The sequence below is a fragment of the Palaemon carinicauda genome, chromosome 44 (assembly GCF_036898095.1).
Source record: "Palaemon carinicauda isolate YSFRI2023 chromosome 44, ASM3689809v2, whole genome shotgun sequence".
Lineage (NCBI taxonomy): Eukaryota > Metazoa > Arthropoda > Malacostraca > Decapoda > Palaemonidae > Palaemon > Palaemon carinicauda.
Genome location: NC_090768.1, coordinates 49839150 through 49858589, shown reverse-complemented (window position 1 = coordinate 49858589; position 19440 = coordinate 49839150). Strand labels below are relative to the sequence as shown.

General features: G+C 41.8%; 1 protein-coding gene across 1 annotated transcript in view; it reads right to left on the bottom strand.

The window, feature by feature from the left end:
* Positions 1-19440, bottom strand: part of LOC137634163 (transmembrane protein 87A) — a 91837-nt gene that overhangs the window by 11106 nt on the left and 61291 nt on the right. Inside the window, exons 10-12 of the mRNA XM_068366419.1 lie at positions 19206-19335; positions 13456-13605; positions 4187-4239 (exon numbers count right to left, since the gene is read on the bottom strand). Of these exons, the coding sequence (XP_068222520.1) occupies positions 4187-4239; positions 13456-13605; positions 19206-19335 (333 nt within the window). The remainder of the gene's footprint in view (positions 1-4186; positions 4240-13455; positions 13606-19205; positions 19336-19440) is intronic.

The window sequence follows — 19440 nt, the reverse complement described above, 5'->3', positions numbered from 1 at the left end:
GCTGACTGAAAACTTGAAAAAAATAAATAGAAATTGTTGGCTGAGAAAATGTGAAGGAAATGAGCTTATAGATTATAAAATACTAATTCAATTAACATTTAAATTCAGGAATTCTTCATATATTCAAAGCCTATTCTGCTAATGACAGCAGGATCACTTGGTGGGAAATACTGTATACTATTGAAGTTGGAATGACAAACTTACGGCTTCCAAACACACTCTTGAAACACTTATGGTTTATATGGCAGAGGAATTCTGTATCTATAACAATTACAAATGAACTTTCTCTATCCTCATGACTTATATATGGAAATTCATCAGCAACAATTTGTGTATATTGTTCACCTAAAAGTCCCTGAATGATAGATTTATGCATTGCTCATCTTCCCCTAGTAGAGACCTTAGATTAAAAGATTTGAAACACCTACATAAAAGACAGCATATGCAATCCAACCTGTAATCATCTTTGAGGTGAGTTACCCAATTTTGAATGTAACTCTCACTCTAAGAGCAATCTAAAATGACAAATTTGTAAGTAATTTGTATTTTTCCTAACATACAAAACTGGAGCTATATATAAGGGTACATTTTCGGCGGAGCTGAAAGACGAGCCATAATAATCTTAGCGAGGGATAACCACCCCAACCGCTAGTTAGCGGGTTGGGTTGGGGGTAGTCAACTACCCCGCTCACTCACACACCTGGGCTGACACCCACTTTGCTTTCTGGCAGGATTTCTTGGGGGACAGGGCTGGCGGGCCAATTTGTATTAATAGCTCTAGATTTGTATGTTAGGATAAAAACAAATTATTTACAAATTTGTCATTTGTTCCTGTATAAATACACAACGATTCGCTATTTATAGGGGTGACTCACTCTTAGGAAGGAGGAAGTCCTTACCAACTGGCCTTGGCATTTGACCTATTTCAATAAGTGATCATAGGTAGTAGGAACACTGCCCTCACTAAAATCTTGTGCTATGCACTATCAGCGGCTTGCAGAAGCTGTGTGTTTGTGATACTAGCAATGCGGCTGGTCTTTAACATAAGAACTGAGTCATGAAGATACAAGAGTACTCAGACTACCCAATACCCTCCATCGTAGGGCTATTGGGGAGGCAACAAGTATTAATTCTATACTTAGGTTACACAAGGAAAGTGGATCTTACATGTAGAGGGGTGAGGTCAGCTGTGCTGAGTACCGCAGAGCTGATTCTCCAGAGGGGGAGATTATGAGGGAAAGAAAGAAGCCAGTCATTCTACTCCTTCACCCCCAGACTAACTCGGGTAACTTCAGCCCACAACCCTCTGATACTTGTCCATCAAGGAGCTCCAGGTATTTTAGACCACTTGTGTGGCCACCACAGGACCAATGGAAAATGTATCCATGTTCGTGTGAGTTACGTCTTGGAGGTAGTGGGCGGTGAAGGTCGTCTGATGCTTCCACATGCTCCCTTGCAGTACCTGCACCACAGAGTAGTTCTTTTGAACACCAAGGACATTGCCATGTCCCTCGCCTCAAGAGCTCTGGATTGTCGTTGAGGAAGAAGGTCAAGATTAAGTGCAGGGTCGATGACTTTGCAAAACCATGAGATTGTGCTCTTCGTGACCCTCCTCTTGACCTTCCCTGTGCTGACAAACGTTGCTGAAACACGGAGGCAAGCTCCTGTTATTTTTTTAGGCAACCCTTCAGATTCCTCACTGGGCAAAATACCAGTTGGAATGGGTTTTGGTTACAAAACTAAGACTCGATCCTAAAGGGTCCGAATGGGATCCACTATACCCGGATTTTGAGTCTTGGCAATAAACTCAGGGACGAAGCTAAGAATTACCTCTCCCCATCCCCTTGAATGGGGGATGTCATCTGGTAGGCCATGTAGTTCACTGACTCTTTTGGCCAAAGTCAAAGCGAACAGGAACACCATCTTCAGAAAAAGGCGACAATCTGTTGCTAGGAAAATGGTTCGTAGGGGTACACCCTTAGAGACTGAAGGATTCGAACCACAACCAAGGATGAGGTCTAACCTCTGACTAGGAACAAGTCATCTAATACCTTCGTATGAGTAAAAACAGTTCCGAGGAGGAAATATCTATTCCTTTACGTTTAAAGGAGAGTCCTAAGACTGAGTGGTAGCCTTTGACTGCCAAAACCGAGAGAAGCATTTCTTCCCGAAGGTGTACGAGGAACTCCGTTATTGTTAGAATAGAGGAATCGAGGGGAGGGATACCTATTCCACGACACATTACAAACAAAATAAAACTATCACAAAAAGGTGATCACAAACTTTCTCTCGCAAACGAGAGGAATGTTCTTCCGAAGGAGGACATCGCGTAGGAATATGCTTTCTCCCGGCCTATGGGAAAAAGCGTAGGCATACGACACGTTGGTCATGGATCAATATCTCTCGCAGACGAGATCTTCCTAAAGGAGGACCTTGCCTTGGACTTTGCTTTCCCTCAGCCCAAGAGGGAGAAGCACAGTCTTTGGCAATGAGATCACAGCTGCTGATCTTCATCGAGCTGTCAGCAATTCTCCCTGTAAGAGGGAAGGTTGCTAAACGGTTGATGAAGGGAAGCTCTTCCTCAGAACGGGGAAGGTTGCTGAACGGCTCATGAAGGGAAGCTCTCCCTCAGAAGGGAGAGGAGCCCAACACTCGGGGAGGATAACTCTACCTTGGAAGGGAAAGTTCTCCAACCCCTGGAAGCAGACCTCCTGACAGCTCTCTTTGGTTCCCTCCAACAAGCCTTCTTCAAGTTGAAAGTCAGCATCGACTGCTACCTTGTAACCAGCGAGCTGCTCACGAGCTGCCATAGGTAGCGCAGGACTGTGACTGTTGCGGCTGATTCCACAGAAACGAACGGATCTGCTTTCTACGTTGGCTGATTTAACCAAACCAGGCAGAACAGCATCACTATCTGAGGAAAAATATAAGTTATGATGAATTACAATTCTTTAATCCGCTGCAAAAAAGACTAGTGGGGGGGGAGGGGGGGGGAGCTGAACCCTCGGTTGGAAGGGAGTTTTCCCGAGAGGGAGTGGACAAAGATTACGCACTCCCTCCGTCAGCTAAGAAAGGCCGTTGGCCTATTGCCGACAAGGAGGAGAGAAGAGTCAAGAGCTAGAAAAGTTAGATTACAAGCAGTTTGAAACCAATCATGAGCGGCAACTAACCTGCGAATGGGAAAGGTGTACCCCCGCCGAGGATCTGCTGGCCATCCATGTAAGAGGGAGAGCAGCATAGTAAGGGAGTAGTAGTATCAACAAAATGAAGAATCCCTTGCGGCAGAGAACCGTAATATGCTGTCACACAAACAGTAACTGTAATAAAAGTTAAGTATATATAAAAACATATAAGTATGTTTTCATATATATAAAACGAACAAGAAAAACAGAATTAATTGTAAAATAATCAAATGACAAGTCTTTGTAGGAGAGAGCGGCAGTTAGACCATCCTCTACCGAGCCAGAGAGTAAAGTGGGTGCTCAGCCCAGGTGTGTGAATGAGCGGAGTAGTTGACTAACTCCATGGGGGTGGTTATCCCTTGCTAAAATTATCATGGCTTGTCTTTCAGCTCCGCCGAAAGTATACCACCATAAATAACGGAGGGTTTGTATTTGTGCTGGAACAACTAATTTATTGCCATCATTCCTCCCTAAAAAGACTACTACTATGGTCAGATTTGGCTGAAAGAATAGATTGACTGATTGATAATTCAAAGTTATCTGGCAAAACAAAGCAGAAAAGATAATTTGTTAATTTTGTAGGCACAAAAACAAACATTAAAATATCATCACTTGGATGCTATACAGTAATACTGCATAATCATAACTTTTCCACGCTAAATCCATCAATTTATTAAGATCTCTTTATGGGATTCAATTTTTTCCTAAGTTAAATTTACATAATAGGAAAAGACTCAATAATCAAAGGACTACAGTAAACAACACTAAACAGTTCCACATATGAAAACTATCTATACCAAAGGCAATCTGTAAGTGATCTGAGGAATTCTCCCCAAAAGGATCAGTAACTTACTCAATCAAGAACTCAGCTGGTATCAACTGAAAAACTTTTTCTAATTGCAATGTTTATATTGTCTGCACACAAAAATGTAACTCATGTAAGACACTGTTCTTTGGTTGTCATTTGCATATCATATTGAAGTAACCAGAAAAATAATACTTACGAATCAGCGAGAGATGAAGGAATATTTTCTTCCACCCATTTCAAGTCATCTTCCTATAAATAAAAGAAAAGCATTTATTGGTTGCATTTTGTTAACTTTGAGTGTGTGGTTATGATTTAATGCTAAACTTCAGTAAAGTTAGATGAAAACCAATGCTAAAAGCAGGAAGCCACATTACTCAACACATAAGAACAATAAAATCAATGATTTACCTCAATCACATACAAAAAAGATTCATGAAAAACTAGTTCAAGTTAAAGATCCTTAAATAAAAGAAATAAATAAGTGTTATGCAAATTCAACGAAGAGTTAAAAAAGAATTATGTAGGTATAAACTGGTGTGAAGAAATAGCACTAGCAGTAAGACTGAATTATGAAATTTGAGGTTAAGAGAAAGATAAATGAGGATTCTTTCAAGTGAGGCTGCAGAAGAAATGATAAAAAAAAGAATATGGTGAATAAACATGAAGTCAATTAAAATGTTATTTTGATCATAAAATAAATTTTTGAATATACTTACCCGGTGATTATATAGCTGCAACTCTGTTGCTCGACAGACAACTCTACGGAAAAACTCGCCAGCGATCGCTACACAGGTTGCAGGTGTGCCCAACAGCGCCATCTGTCGACCAGATACCCAGCTCTCATGTAAACAAAGACTCAATTTTCTCCTCGTCCCACTGTGTCTCTATTGGGGAGGAAGGGAGGATCATTTAATTTATAATCACCGGGTAAGTATATTCAAAAATTTATTTTATAATCAAAATAACATTTTTCAATATTTAACTTAGCCGGTGATTATATAGCTGATTCACACCCAGGATGGTGGGTAGAGACCAGCAATATATGTTTACACTTTTATGAGCTAGGAGTTTTTTATTTCATTTTAGAAGTTATCAAAATAACAAAAACAAAATAAATAGGTACCTGGTAAGGAAGTCGACTTGAACAATTACTCTGCCTTTTAAGTACGTCTTCCTTACGGAGCCTCGCGATCCTCTTAGGATGCTGGTCGACCCCTAGGATCTGAAGTATCAAGGGTTGCAACCCATACAACAGGACCTCATCAAACCCCTAATCTAGGCGCTCTCAAGAAATGACTTTGACCACCCGCCAAATCAACCAGGATGCGAAAGGCTTCTTAGCCTTCCGACCAACCCATAAAAAAACAACACTTCAAGAGACAGATTAAAAGGATAAGGAATTAGGGAATTGTAGTGGTTGAGCCCTCACCCACTACTGCACTCGCTGCTACGAATGGTCCCAGTGTGTAGCAGTTCTTGTAAAGAGACTGGACATCTTTCAAGTAAAATGACGCGAACACTGATTTGCTTCTCCAATAGGTTGCGTCCATTATACTTTGCAGAGATATATTTTGCTTAAAGGCCACGGAAGTTGTTACAGCTCTAACTTCGTGCGTCTTCACCTTAAGCAAAGTTCGGTCTTCCTCACTCAGATGTGAATGAGCTTCTCGTATTAACAATCTGATAAAGACTGACCAAGCATTCTTTGACATAGGCAAGGATGGTTTCTTAACTGAACACCATAAAGCTTCAGATTGGCCTCGTAAAGGTTTAGTACGCTTTAAATAGAACTTAAGAGCTCTAACAGGGCATAAGACTCTTTCTAGTTCATTGCCTACGATCTCCGATAAGCTGGGGATATCGAAAGATTTAGGCCAAGGCCGAGAAGGCAGCTCATTTTTGGCTAGAAAACCAAGTTGTAGCGAACAAGTGGCTTTTTCTGACGAAAATCCGATGTTCTTGCTGAAGGCATGAATCTCACTGACTCTTTTAGCCGAGGCTAAGCATACCAGGAAAAGAGTCTTAAGAGTGAGATCTTTCAGGGAGGCTGATTGTAACGGCTCCAACCTGTCTGACATGAAGAATCTTAGTACCACGTCTAAATTCCATCCAGGGGTAGCCAAACGACGCTCCTTGGTGGTCTCAAAAGACTTAAGGAGGTCTTGCAGATCTTTATGTTTGGAAAGATCTAAGCCTCTATGCCGGAAGACCGATGCCAACATGCTTCTGTAGCCCTTGATAGTGGGAGCTGAAAGGGATCGTCCTTTTCTCAGGTATAAGAGAAAAACAGCTATTTGAGCTACAGAGGTACTGGTCGAGGATACAGAAACTGACTTGCACCAGTCTCGGAAGACTTCCCACTTAGATTGGTAGACTCTAATGGAAGACGCTCTCCTTGCTCTAGCAATCGCACTGGCTGCTTCCTTCGAAAAGCCTCTAGCTCTCGAGAGTCTTTCGATAGTCTGAAGGCAGTCAGACGAAGAGCGTGGAGGCTTTGGAGTACCTTCTTTACGTGTGGCTGACGTAGAAGGTCTACCCTTAGAGGAAGACTACTGGGAACGTCTACTAACCATCGAAGTATCTCGGTGAACCATTCTCTCGCGGGCCAGAGGGAAGCAACTAACGTCAACCTTGTCCCTTCGTGAGAGGCGAACTTCTGCAGTACCTTGTTGACAATCTTGAACGGTGGGAATGCGTAGAGATCCAGATGTGACCAATCTAGGAGGAAAGCATCTATATGTATTGCTGCTGGGTCCGGGACTGGAGAGCAATAGATTGGAAGCCTCTTGGTCAGCGAGGTTGCAAAGAGATCTATGGATGGTTTACCCTAAGTGGCCCAAAGTCTCTTGCACACATCCTTGTGGAGGGTCCATTCGGTTGGAATTACTTGCCCTTTCCGACTGAGACAATCTGCTATGACGTTCAAGTCGCCTTGGATGAACCTCGTTACTAGGGAGATGTCTTGACCTTTTGACCAGATGAGCAGGTCCCTTGCGATCTCGTACAACGTCAGTGAGTGGGTACCTCCTTGTTTGGAGATGTACGCCAAGGCCGTGGTGTTGTCTGAGTTAACTTCCACCACTTTGCCTCGAAGGAGAGACTTGAAGCTTTTCAAGGCCAGATGTACTGCCAACAGCTCCTTGCAGTTGATATGCATGCTCCTCTGACTCGAGTTCCACAGTCCTGAGCATTCCCGACCGTCTAGTGTTGCGCCCCAGCCCACGTCCGATGCGTCCGAGAAGAGAACGTGGTTGGGAGTCTGAACAGCCAGGGGAAGACCCTCTCTTAGGTTGATATTGTCCTTCCACCAAGTCAGACAAGACTTTATCTTTTCGGAAACCGGGATCGAGACCGCTTCTAGCGTCTTGTCCTTTTTCCAGAGAAAAGCTAGATGGTATGAAGAGGACGGAGGAGTAGTCTTCCTAGTGACACAAATTGTTCTACGGATGACAGCGTCCCTACCAGACTCATCCACAGCCTGACTGAGCAGCGTTCCTTCTGCAGCATCTTCTGGATGGATAGCAGGGCTTGATCTATTCTGGGGGCTGATCGTCTTGTTGTTCAGCAACGTCCTCATCAGAGGGTTCCTCATCCGAAAACTGATGAGGAAACGGCAACGGAGTGGGCAACGTCTGGCTCGCTGAGTCCAGTCGCACTGGTGCATGCGTGACGGAGCCGGACGCAACATCATGGAACTGCTGCACAGTCTGTGAACTGTCAACAACCATGGGTGCGCGAGGAAGCACAGCGTCAACCCGAGACTGTCTAGACCGTCTGGGTTGTGCAGTCAACACCCTACCGGGTTGCTGAGGTTGACGCACTGCGTCAAAACAAGTCACCTCTGCTGGTTGTTGAACGTCCTGAACGTCAACAACCACCTCCGAGCGTCGCTTAACGACAACGTGCGGCTGGCAACCCACACTGGGTCGCATCGGTGGAGGAACCACCTCAACTGGCAGACGCGAGTAGGTTACCTCAGCGTCAACAGGGCGCACAACCGACCGGTTGGAAGGTTGTTGGCCAGAAGGTTCGGTAGCAACCTTCTCCGCATTAAAGTCCTCTATCAAGAACGCAAGCTTGGACTGCATGTCTTGCAGCAAAGCCCATTTAGGGTCTACGGGAGCAGGTGCGGCCACAGACGGGGTTAGCAACTGAGGCGGTACCGCTTTCCATCCCTGAAAGCCTTGTTTATGCATGACATAATTGTACAGCAAAACTTCAAAGGCTCTAAAACAGCTGTGAAGTTGACCTGTAAAAAACTTGGAGCGTCTCCTGGTCAGGCGCCAGGGAGAGTCTACGAGATTTGAGAAGTCTATCTAGGCAGAGGCATGAACTCCCAAGCCGAGAACTTCTCTCGTGTCATATCAGACTCTCGCTCTATAAGCCAGTTTAAAAGAAGGGAAAGCAAAGGCTGTATCCCCCAAACTCCTCCTGGTGAACGTAAAGCTCTCTAGGAGAGCGAGAGAGCACTAGCTTAAAAACAACGGCTTCGAAGTAGCTAGGCCTAGTGAAAGCTCTGACGTTTAGGCGAACGAGGAGCAGCAGTTACAAAAAGATCCGGACAAAGATCCTTAAAAAAAATCATCATGATTTAATTAAAGTCCATAGGGGGCTAAGCAGCTTTAGGCTCCTCTCCATCTGACAGAGTCCTCAAGGGAATATCAGTAGGAGGGGGAACAGCAACTTCCTCATCTACAGGAACCTTGTCCGATAAAAGCTGAGTCTCAAGCAAGGGAGAGACCTACCGTGGTGGCAATGCTTTACAAGCAGAGTCCACACTCACTGGTGCATTAGTAGCGGACCAGAACGCAACGTCATGTAACTGCTTGAAAGTCTGTGAACTGTCAACAACTGAACTGTCAACCACAACAGGTGCGTGAGGACGCACAGCGTCCACTCGAGACTGCTTTGACTGCCTAGACTGAGCAGTCAAAACAACTCCAGAATGCGGAGGTTGACGCACAGCGTCAAAACAAGTCAACTCCGATTGTTAGTGAACGTCTTGAACGTCAACAGGAGCATCAGCAAGTGGCCTAACGTCCAAATGCGGCTGAAAAACCACACGAGACCGCATCGAGTGTGGTTCTAAACAACCTGAGTGACGTGACTTAGCTACGCCAACGTCAAGAGTAAGCACAAAGGAACGTTAGGTTGGCTCAAAGCCAGGATATCGATGAGATAAACGGCTAGACTCAACGGACTAATCGGCAGAATAGTCTTCCATAAGGGAGGCAAGCATATACTGCATGTCTTGCCATACAACCCATTAAGGATCAACGGAAATGGTTGTGGTAAGAGACGAGGGTAACGCCTGTGACCGCAACACTTTGCCAACAAAAAAGACTCTCGGAGTCTGTGTTACGCTTTTGTTAGGCGGCGAGCAGTTATCCGATGACTGCATAGGGTCAGAGCTGTCCTAATGGCTGTAACCAGGACGCTGGACCTGTCCTGACTGAAAGGACTGACTTTCGCTTAAGGGCTTCGAAACCTTGTGACAGGTTTCTTATGCGAAAAGCCTTTGGATGACGAGGAGAAACAACGTCTCTCTCGTCTTATGGTAGGGAAGATCTTGGTAAGATACACCCGATACCATAGAGGGAAACGTCTGTTCGTTGATCAAGGCCTCTCGAACCCATAAGTCGTTTGACATTACTTCTCCCCTAGGCTTGGGAGCATGCAAGAGGTCCCGGACTAGGTGAACGACAGGCACGAACAGACGAACCCTCGGACGCAACACTGTAACACTTTGCGCATATCACTTTATCACTTCGATTTTCTGTTTTGCACTTATTTCACTGAAATCGAAACTTTTACTGATTTCTACCTGAAACACGCAATTCTACCCTTCATTAAACGGTAATAATTGCGAAATCAGTCGTATAATGCAAGCTCATTAATACCAGCAAAAAACAGAAAACATATTTTAAGATAAAAAAATCAGTGGCTGGGAAAGAGACTAAACACTAGTTCATATAAACTACGTTTTCAATCTCTCACCGCACATAGCCTGGGGACGAGAATAAAAAACTAAAAACGTTTTATGCTTCCTCCCCGTACAGAGACTAGGGACGAGAGTAACTCGAGAACAACGTTACCCGCTTGAACGGAACGTTTTCTCTCCTCTCTCTCCCTCCGTCTTTATCTCTCTCTCTCTTTCTCTCTTGATTTCGCACCTAAGAGAAGAGCCCAATTATATTTCGTCAAAAAAAACATGTTATTTGACTAAAGGAAAAAACTGAAAGGTTTTTCAAATAAAAAATTCCTTTAAAATAGAATTTAAAACATTTAAGCTAAGAAAGAATGAACAAAACGTTAGAATCGATTTACTCTTACTGCAAAGTGAAACCGTGATACACTCTCTCTCTATCGTAACGATAGAGCGCATGTTAAACGTCCTGAACGTCAACAACTGCGTAGCATAAATAAACTAAACGTTAGTTCATCTTTGAAAACAGTACGAAGACTATCAAAGAAATTCTTTCATAAAATATTACATTTAAAAAGTTTTAAATCCTTAGCTCTTAAAAAGCTAATTACGATATAAAGGGCTCAACGTTGATTAACTTCGGTTTCCAAGTTAGGACCGCCTACACTCAGGAAAGGTCGCATATAAACAAAACATTAAAATTTATTTTTATATGTTTATAATAAATGGAAAGTTAATCGAAGAGGCCTAATAAAGGCGGAGAGATATAAAATATATAGAGGAAAATCTATAAATAATTTATAACGTGATAAGATAATTACTAAAAGCCTAAACACACTTCCGTCTAAGGGAAGGGTCGGCCATTTAAAAGTGAAAGAAAGTCCATACTCTCTTTGTCACCATAATTAAATCTATCCAAAACGAGTTCAAGATTTAAGATGAAGATAAAACACCTGCATTGCGAAAGCTCAAAACTAGAATATAGTACTTCACCAAATAGATGTGAAAAACTCCAGTTTAGCAACAGCGAGTAAAGTACGTCTTGTCGACACGTCGACAGAGAGAAAATTGAGTCTTTGTTTACATGAGAGCTGGGTATCTGGTCGACAGATGGCGCTGTTGGGCACACCCGCAACCTGTGTAGCGATCGCTGGCGAGTTTTTCCGTAGAGTTGTCTGTCGAGCAACAGAGTTGCAGCTATATAATCACCGGCTAAGTTAAATATTGAAAAACAAGGGTATAATAAAAGCTGTACAACCACTGGGAAAAAAAAATAATTTTACATTTAAATAATTTACAGTTGTCATATGCAAGAAAATTATGAAATGACAAATTTGGAAGTAACTTTCATTTTTCCAAATGATACAAACCCGTGGCTATTTATAGGGGATATTACTTTCGGCAAAGCTGAAAGACGAGACGTAAGATTTTTAGCGAGGGATAACCACCTCACCGCTAGTTAGCGAGAAGGGAGGTAGTCTGCTGATCCGCTCACTCACACACCTGGGCTGAGTAACCACTTTTGCTTGTAGGCCAATCTGTATAAATAGCTACAGATTTGTATCGTTAGGAAAAATACAAATTACTGTACAGTACTGTACTTCCAAATTTGTCATTTGTACCATCACTTATATAAACCAATGCAATTAAGAAGGGATGACTTACCCATTAGGAGGGTGAAAGTCTGTGCCAACGGCTTCTTGACATTGACCAGGGGCTTCTCCATATATAGCTAGAGGAAACCCTACACCTCGCTAAACGCAGTGTTACGCACAGCCAGCGGCCAACAGGAGCTGAGTGCTTGTGATACTAGCAATGTGACTGTCTAGGTAAGAGTTCTCCAAGTTATAGGAACCATCCAAGGGTACCATAGACATTACCCAATTGCCCCTCGCTAGGGGTATGGGGATGCAACAAGTATTATTTTAATACTAGGTTACACAAGGAAAATGGTTTTACTTGCATATAGGTGAGGCCGATTTGCAGACGACACTGGGTGTTGATTCCTCAAGAGAGGGGAAGATGAGAAAAAGAAAAAGCCAGTCATTCTTACACATTCATCCCAGACTAATCATGGGTAACTTTTGCCCTCAACCCTCTGCTCCTTGTACATCAAGGAACCTGAGGTGTTTAAACCACTTGTAGTACAGCCACCACAGGACCAATGGAGAAGGTCTCCATGTTCCTGTGGGTCATGTCTTGCAGGTAGTGTGCAGAGAAGGTGGTCTTATGCTTCCACAAGCCTGCTAGCAATACCTGCACCACAGAGTAGTTTCTTTTGAACGCTAGGGACGTTGCAATGTCCAACATCATAAGCTCTGGGTTTTTGTGTTGGAGGAGGGGCGGGATTCAGTGCCAGGTCAATGACCCTATGAATCCAAGCAGAGATAATGTTCTTCGTAACCCTCCACTTGACCTTCCCCATGGTGACAAAGAGTGCCGACACTCGGGGTGGGCTGCTAACGTTCTTTTGAGGTACAAACTCCTTACTGGGCATAGTAACAGTTTATCTGGATAATTGGTTCCAGTAAGAAGACTCCCAATCCGAGAGGGACCGGATTTTGAATCTTGGCTATGAATTCAGGGACGAAGTCGAGAATTACCACCTCCTATCCCCTTGAATGGGTGATGTCATAGGAAAGACCATGCAGTTCACTAACTCTCTTAGCAAGCCAAGGCGAGTGGGAGCACTATCTTCAAAGTGAGGAGGCTATCTGTTTCCTGGCCTAATGGTTTGTAGGGAGCACCTTTCACAGACTGAAGGACACAAACCACATACCATGGAGGTCTAACTTCCGACTGGGGGCAGATAAGCTCGCAGCTTTGTATGAGGAGAGAAAGTTCTAACGAATAAGAAATATCGACTCCTTTTAATTTAAAGGCAAGGCTCAAGGCTGAGCGGTAGCCTTTTACTGCCGAAACCGAGAGCGTTCCCTCCCGAAGGTGCGCAAGAAAGTCCGCTATTGTTGGAATAGTGGCATCGAGGGGAGAGATAACCTTTCCACGACAACAACCACAGAAGACAGTCCACTTGGCCAGGAAGACTGAAGCTGAGGATCATCGAAAGTGTCCAGCCATCCTTATCGCAGCTTACATTAAGCCCACAATGGCAAGTCAAAAAGGAAGAGAGTGGCAACATTCTTTCTCCACTGAGCCAAAGCAAAACTGGTTACTCAGCCCAGGTGAGTGAGTGAGTTGGGTTGCAGAATACCCCCACCCCACTGCTAACTAGCAGGTGGGTGATTAACCCTTGCTAAAAGTCTTAGGGCTTGTCTTTCAGGTTCGCCAAAAGTAATATCTCCAATAAATAATGTTGTTTTGTATTAGTGACAGAACAAAAAAATATTTTCAACAAACAAAAACAAAACACTGAGGGAGACCAGGCAATGGCCAGCCAGTCACAGGGGGGATTTAGGGGAGACAGAGAAAACTTTTGTCTTTATTTATGAGGTTGCAATGTCTGTGCTTTGAGAATGTTAACAATTTAACGTGCAGGTTAATTCCCTGAATTAAAACAATTTCTACTGTAACAATCTTACCAAGGAACGTGATTCTCGAGGAGATGACGAAGTGGAGTTTCGAGTATTCCTAAATTTCATGGTGTCTGATATATCTGCCATTAATTTTTCTCCTTCTTCTTCATCATCAGCATCTGAACCATCATCTAGCAACGGAGAAAATGCAAACCTCTGGAAAGAATATTAAATGCAATTATCTATTATGCAAAGATTATTCTTTTTTTAAAGAATTACTTTGGGTCAATAATATACTGTACTACTTTTACAATACTCTTCTTAATCTATAGCTATCAAGAGCTCAAGTGTCAACAGTAAAGCAGTCAATTTTTCAGTTGGAACCATAAAAATACTATTGCATTTCTAGAACTGAATTTCTGAACAATTAAATATAGTGTCATTATCTAATATGAGAACAATTTATTTGGAAAATACTAAATATGCCAATTAAAACTTTGAGTACCAACATCAGGCCATCAAAAAAAAAAGGGGGCACTCAAGCCACAAGACCTTTTCTGAGATATTTTACTCAACTCAGCACATAAGCTGTGAGAGATAAGACTTTTCCCATTTTTAATCATATAACTGAATAAATTTCCTTTCAATTTATATATTTAGTAAAACTTTCATATGCATAAATAATACAAGAAAGAGAAATGAAAGTAATAATTGGATGTAAAATATATCAAGTGGCACCGAAGGAAGTAAAACACATCCTATGGCACTCAAAGGGTTAAGGGGACCATCCACCATGGTGTTTTGACATACCAACTTTCAGAAATCGAAAATCGTTTTATTGCTTCTATGTATGTATAACCATACCGTACATGCTCTCCAGAAGTTTCAGCCAATTATTTTTACAAATAACGAAGATATAGCGGTCTTTAAATGAGGACGTCATCCTTACTGTGTCGTCTGCATGACTGAGTTTGACAGAATCGTCTTTGTGTGTATTTTTGCATATATAATTGCTGTTCCAGGTGTTGAGGTGCCAGTGATGGGAGATGAGAATGAGAGAGAGATTACAATAGAGGAAGTGAGGAGAGCACTAGATGAAATGAGAGTAGGAAAAGCATCTGGTATGGATGGTGTGAAAGCTGAGATGTTGAAGGAAGGGGGTGTGACCGTACTTGAATGGTTGGTGAGATTGTTTAATATGTGTTTTGTGTTGTCAATGGTACCAGTAGATTGGGTCTGTGCATGTATTGTACCACTATATAAGGGTAAGGGAGATGTGCATGAGTGTTGTAATTCAAGAGGTATTAGTTTGTTGAGTGTAGTTAGAAAAGAGTATGGTAGAGTACTGATTAATAGGATTAAGGATAAAACAGAGAATGCAATCTTGGAAGTACAGGGTGGTTTTAGAAGAGGTAGGGGTTGTATGAATCAGATTTTTACAGTTAGGCAGATATGCGAGAAATATTTAGCAAAAGGTAAGGAGGTGCATGTTGCGTTTATGGATCTGGAGAAAGCATATGATAGAGTTGATAGGGAAGCAATGTGGGATGTGATGAGGTTATATGGAGTTGGTGGAAGGTTGTTGCAAGCAGTGAAAAGTTTATACAAAGGTAGTAAAGCATGTGTTAGAATAGGAAATGAAGTGAGTGATTGGTTTCCGGTGAGAGTGGGGTTGAGACAGGGATGTGTGATGTCGCCGTGGTTGTTTAACTTGTATGTTGATGGAGTGGTGAGAGAGGTGAATGCTCGAGTGCTTGGACGAGGATTAAAACTGGTAGGCGAGAATGATCATGAATGGGAGGTAAATCAGTTGTTGTTTGCGGATGATACTGTACTGGTAGCAGACACAGAAGAGAAGCTTGACCGACTAGTGACAGAATTTGGAGGGGTGTGTGAGAGAAGGAAGTTGAGAGTTAATGTGGGTAAGAGTAAGGTTATGAGATGTACGAGAAGGGAAGGTGGTGCAAGGTTGAATGTCATGTTGAATGGAGAGTTACTTGAGGAGGTGGATCAGTTTAAGTACTTGGGGTCTGTTGTTGCAGCAAATGGTGGAGTGCAAGCAGATGTATGTCAGAGAGTCAATGAAGGTTGCAAAGTGTTGGGGGCAGTTAAGGGAGTAGTAAAAAATAGAGGGTTGGGCATGAATGTAAAGAGAGTTCTATATAAGAAAGTGATTGTACCAACTGTGATGTATGGATCGGAGTTGTGGGGAATGAAAGTGATGGAGAGACAGAAATTGAATGTGTTTGAGATGAAGTGTCTAAGGAGTATGGCTGGTGTATCTCGAGTAGATAGGGTTAGGAACGAAGTGGTGAGGGTCAGAACGGGTGTAAGAAATGAATTAGCGGCAAGAGTGGATATGAATGTGTTGAGGTGGTTTGGCCATGTTGAGAGAATGGAAAGTGGCTGTCTGCTTAAGAAGGTGATGAATGCAAGAGTTGATGGGAGAAGTACAAGAGGAAGGCCAAGGTTTGGGTGGATGGATGGTGTGAAGAAAGCTCTGGGTGATAGGAGGATAGATGTGAGAGAGGCAAGAGAGCGTGCTAGAAATAGGAATGAATGGCGAGCGATTGTGACGCAGTTCCGGGGTTCTAGGAATTCTTGCCGCATACATTTTCGCCGTAGGACTTTTCGTCACGGACTTTTTGTGGTAGGATACTTTGCCACTAGGTATTTTTGCCGTAAGGAATTCTTGCCGCAAATTGCATATTACTTTTATAATTTAAAAGTATATGAAAGAGTTGACCTATAAAAAAAATAAGTATAGTCGCCTACATACATACATTAATGCGATGGATGGTGTCTGATAATTAGCTCTTACTTATGAAGTTTTAAACAAGCAGTTTTAGCCCATACATACACTCCACTGGTCTTTGATAAATAGCACGTTACGATAAATATTCAAATATTCATCATTGTCAAAATAAAATCAATAACAAAGGTATTACAATATAGATGGTTTATCTATATAAAATTCAAAATATTTGAAAAAAAAAAAACTAATTAAGTTTAAAATGAGTGCAAATTCATTGCAATACTCCGTAAATAGTGTACTTTACGCTGAAAATCATATCTCGAAACAATTCTTTGTATTCGTACATAAACATCTTTGTACTTTTTCTTCATGTGAGATGCTTCGCCACGTTCAATATCAATTCTTTTCTTTTTTGCTAGACTCTCTTCGTTTTTCAAAAGGTTAATTAATTGCCAAATAATTGGGTGGATATTTGTAACAGAACTTTGCAAGGCATTATGAAACCCTTCTACACTATTATTGGTGTTTGGTAACTTATTTAAAGTCCGTTCATAAACATTTCACATATCCACAGGAATACATACATAGATGTATGTGTGTATGTATGTATGCAAGTAGGTATGTAACATCTTGTTTTAAGCTTTAGAAGCACGAGCTATTTATCGAAGACCAGTGGAGTGTATGTATGGGCTAAAACTGCTTGTTTAAAACTTCATAAGTAAGAGCTAATTATTAGAGACCATCCATCGCATTAGATGTATGTATGTAGGCCACTATACTTATTTTTCTTTATAGGTCAACTCTTTCATATACCTTTAAATTATAAAAGTAATATGCAATTTGCGGCAAGAATTCCTTACGGCAAAAATACCTAGTGGCAAAGATATAAACGGCAAAAAGTCCGTGACAAAAAGTCCGTGACAAAAAGTCCTACGGCGAAAATGTATGCGGCAAGAATTCCGGTCACCGCAGTTCCGGTAGGCCCTGCTGCTTCCTCCGGTGCCTTAGATGACCGCGGAGGTAGCAGCAGTAGGGGACTCAGCAGTATGAAGCTTCATCTGTGGTGGAAAATGTGGGAGGTTGGGCTGAGGCACCCTAGCAGTACCAGCTGAACTCGGCTGAGTCCCTGGTTAGGCTGGAGGAACGTAGAGAGTAGAGGTCCCCTTTTTTGTTTTATTTCTTGTTGATGTCGGCTACCCCCCAAAATTGGGGGAAGTGCCTTGGTATATGGATGGATAGCGATTTTTTTCACTTATGTTTCGAAATCTCCTACGTCTGGCAGAAATTGGAAGGTATTGGTAGAGTGTAGGTGAACGAAATCTACTCCTACGAGAACAGCAGCCAGAGATTCCAAGGACGTATAGAAGTTATAATGCATAATGCACGTGTTAGTTCACTTGCAGTTCGTATGAAGATTGTGTTTTCAAAACGTCCTTGGGTACTTTATTGCAAGGCCAATGTTACCCAAGGTCATAGAAAGAACAAATATACACACACACTCTCTCTCTCTCTCTCTCTCTCTCTCTCTCTCTCTCTTCTCTCTCTCTCTCTCTCTCTCTCTCTCTCTCTCTCTCTCTCTCTCTCTCTCTCTCTCTCTCATTTGGAAAACCCCGAACCGATGCATGTTTCACAACTGTATTCAATAGGGAAGAATCAACGACCCTCCCAAAACCAGCTATCAAATATGAAGGGATACAACCATTAAATAGAATTACGTTTACAATGAATGATGTAAAAAATAAAATAAAAAGACTCATTAAGTCTAAGGCACCAAGTCCAGATGATATCCATCAAAGAGAGATTAAAGAATTAAAAGAGATAACCCCACACTTTTACAAAATGTTCCGTAGACAGCCAATGAAAGAAAGGCACCACAAGGATGGAAACTAGGCAATGTCCCTCCAATCTACAAGAAGGGACCAAAAGAAGAACCTGGCAACTACAGACCAGTGTGTCTATCTTCAGTGCCTTGCAAAATTTTCTAATCAATTATATAAGATTCAATAAAAGAACTTAAAAGAGAAAAACAATCTTCTGATAGACAGCTAACATGGTTTTACAAGAAAGAGATCATGTGTGACAAATCTTTTGAAATTTTTCCACATGTTTAGCATTTATGACAAAAGCAAGGTGATAGACATCATATACCTAGACTTTCAAAAGGCTTTTGACAAAGATACTCATAAAAAAATTAATAGTCAAAATTAGATCACTATGAATTACTGGCGAGCCAGCTGAATGGATCGAAGATTGGCTAACAAACAGAAAACAGAGAGTTGTGATCAATGGAGAAGCTTCAGAGTGGGTAGCTGTTACAAGCGGAGTACCTCAAGGATCCGTCCTTGCCCCATTGCTATTTCTGATCTATATTAACGTCATAGATTTAGGATTATAGAATAGGCAAATTTGCCGATTATACTAAACTAGGCATAAATGCTGCGAACTCAGAAGACGGTAGAAGTCTTAAGAGAGGATCTAATGAAGCTAGGAGAATGGTCCAAAAAATGGCAAATGCATTTCAACAGTAGGAAATGTAAAGTCAAGCACATAGGTTATATTAACCCTTTTACCCCCAAAAGGACGTATTGGTACGTTTCACAAAACTTATCCCTTTACCCCCATGGACGTACCGGTACGTCCTTGTAAAAAACTGCTACCTGTAATTACATTTTTTATTTTGCATATTTTTGATAATTTTTTGAGAAACTTCAGGCATTTTCCAAGAGAATGAGACCAACCTGACCTCTCTATGATGAAAATTAAGGCTGTTAGAGCAATTTAAAAAATATATACTGCAAAATGTGCTTGAAAAAAATAACCCCTGGGGGTTAAGGGTTGGAAAGTTCCAAATAGCCTGGGGGTAAAAGGGTTAACCCACAATCAAATTACTCACTACTGGGTAATGAAGATGTAGTACCAGTTAAAGTAACCCCTTAAGAGAAAAAGAATACAGTAATGAAAAAAATTCCCAGGAATACAAATAGAGAAATTGTTAAAAATACATACAGTATACATGAATAACCATAGCAGTTCTAAAAATACTCAATACTTCAATAGTCACCTGATTATTATTTGATGGGCGCCATAAAATCATGATGACAAGTAGAATAATGGCAAACAACACATGCCAGTAAGCATCATCTACCCACAACTCCTTCCAATCTGTAATGCACTGCTCAAACAAGTGGTACCTGAAAGTATTTGATTAATAGAGGTCACATCAGTACAGGTACAGTATGTACTGTACAAGGTGGGTGCCATATAAATTCAATAAAAAGAAAGCCTTTACATATGTC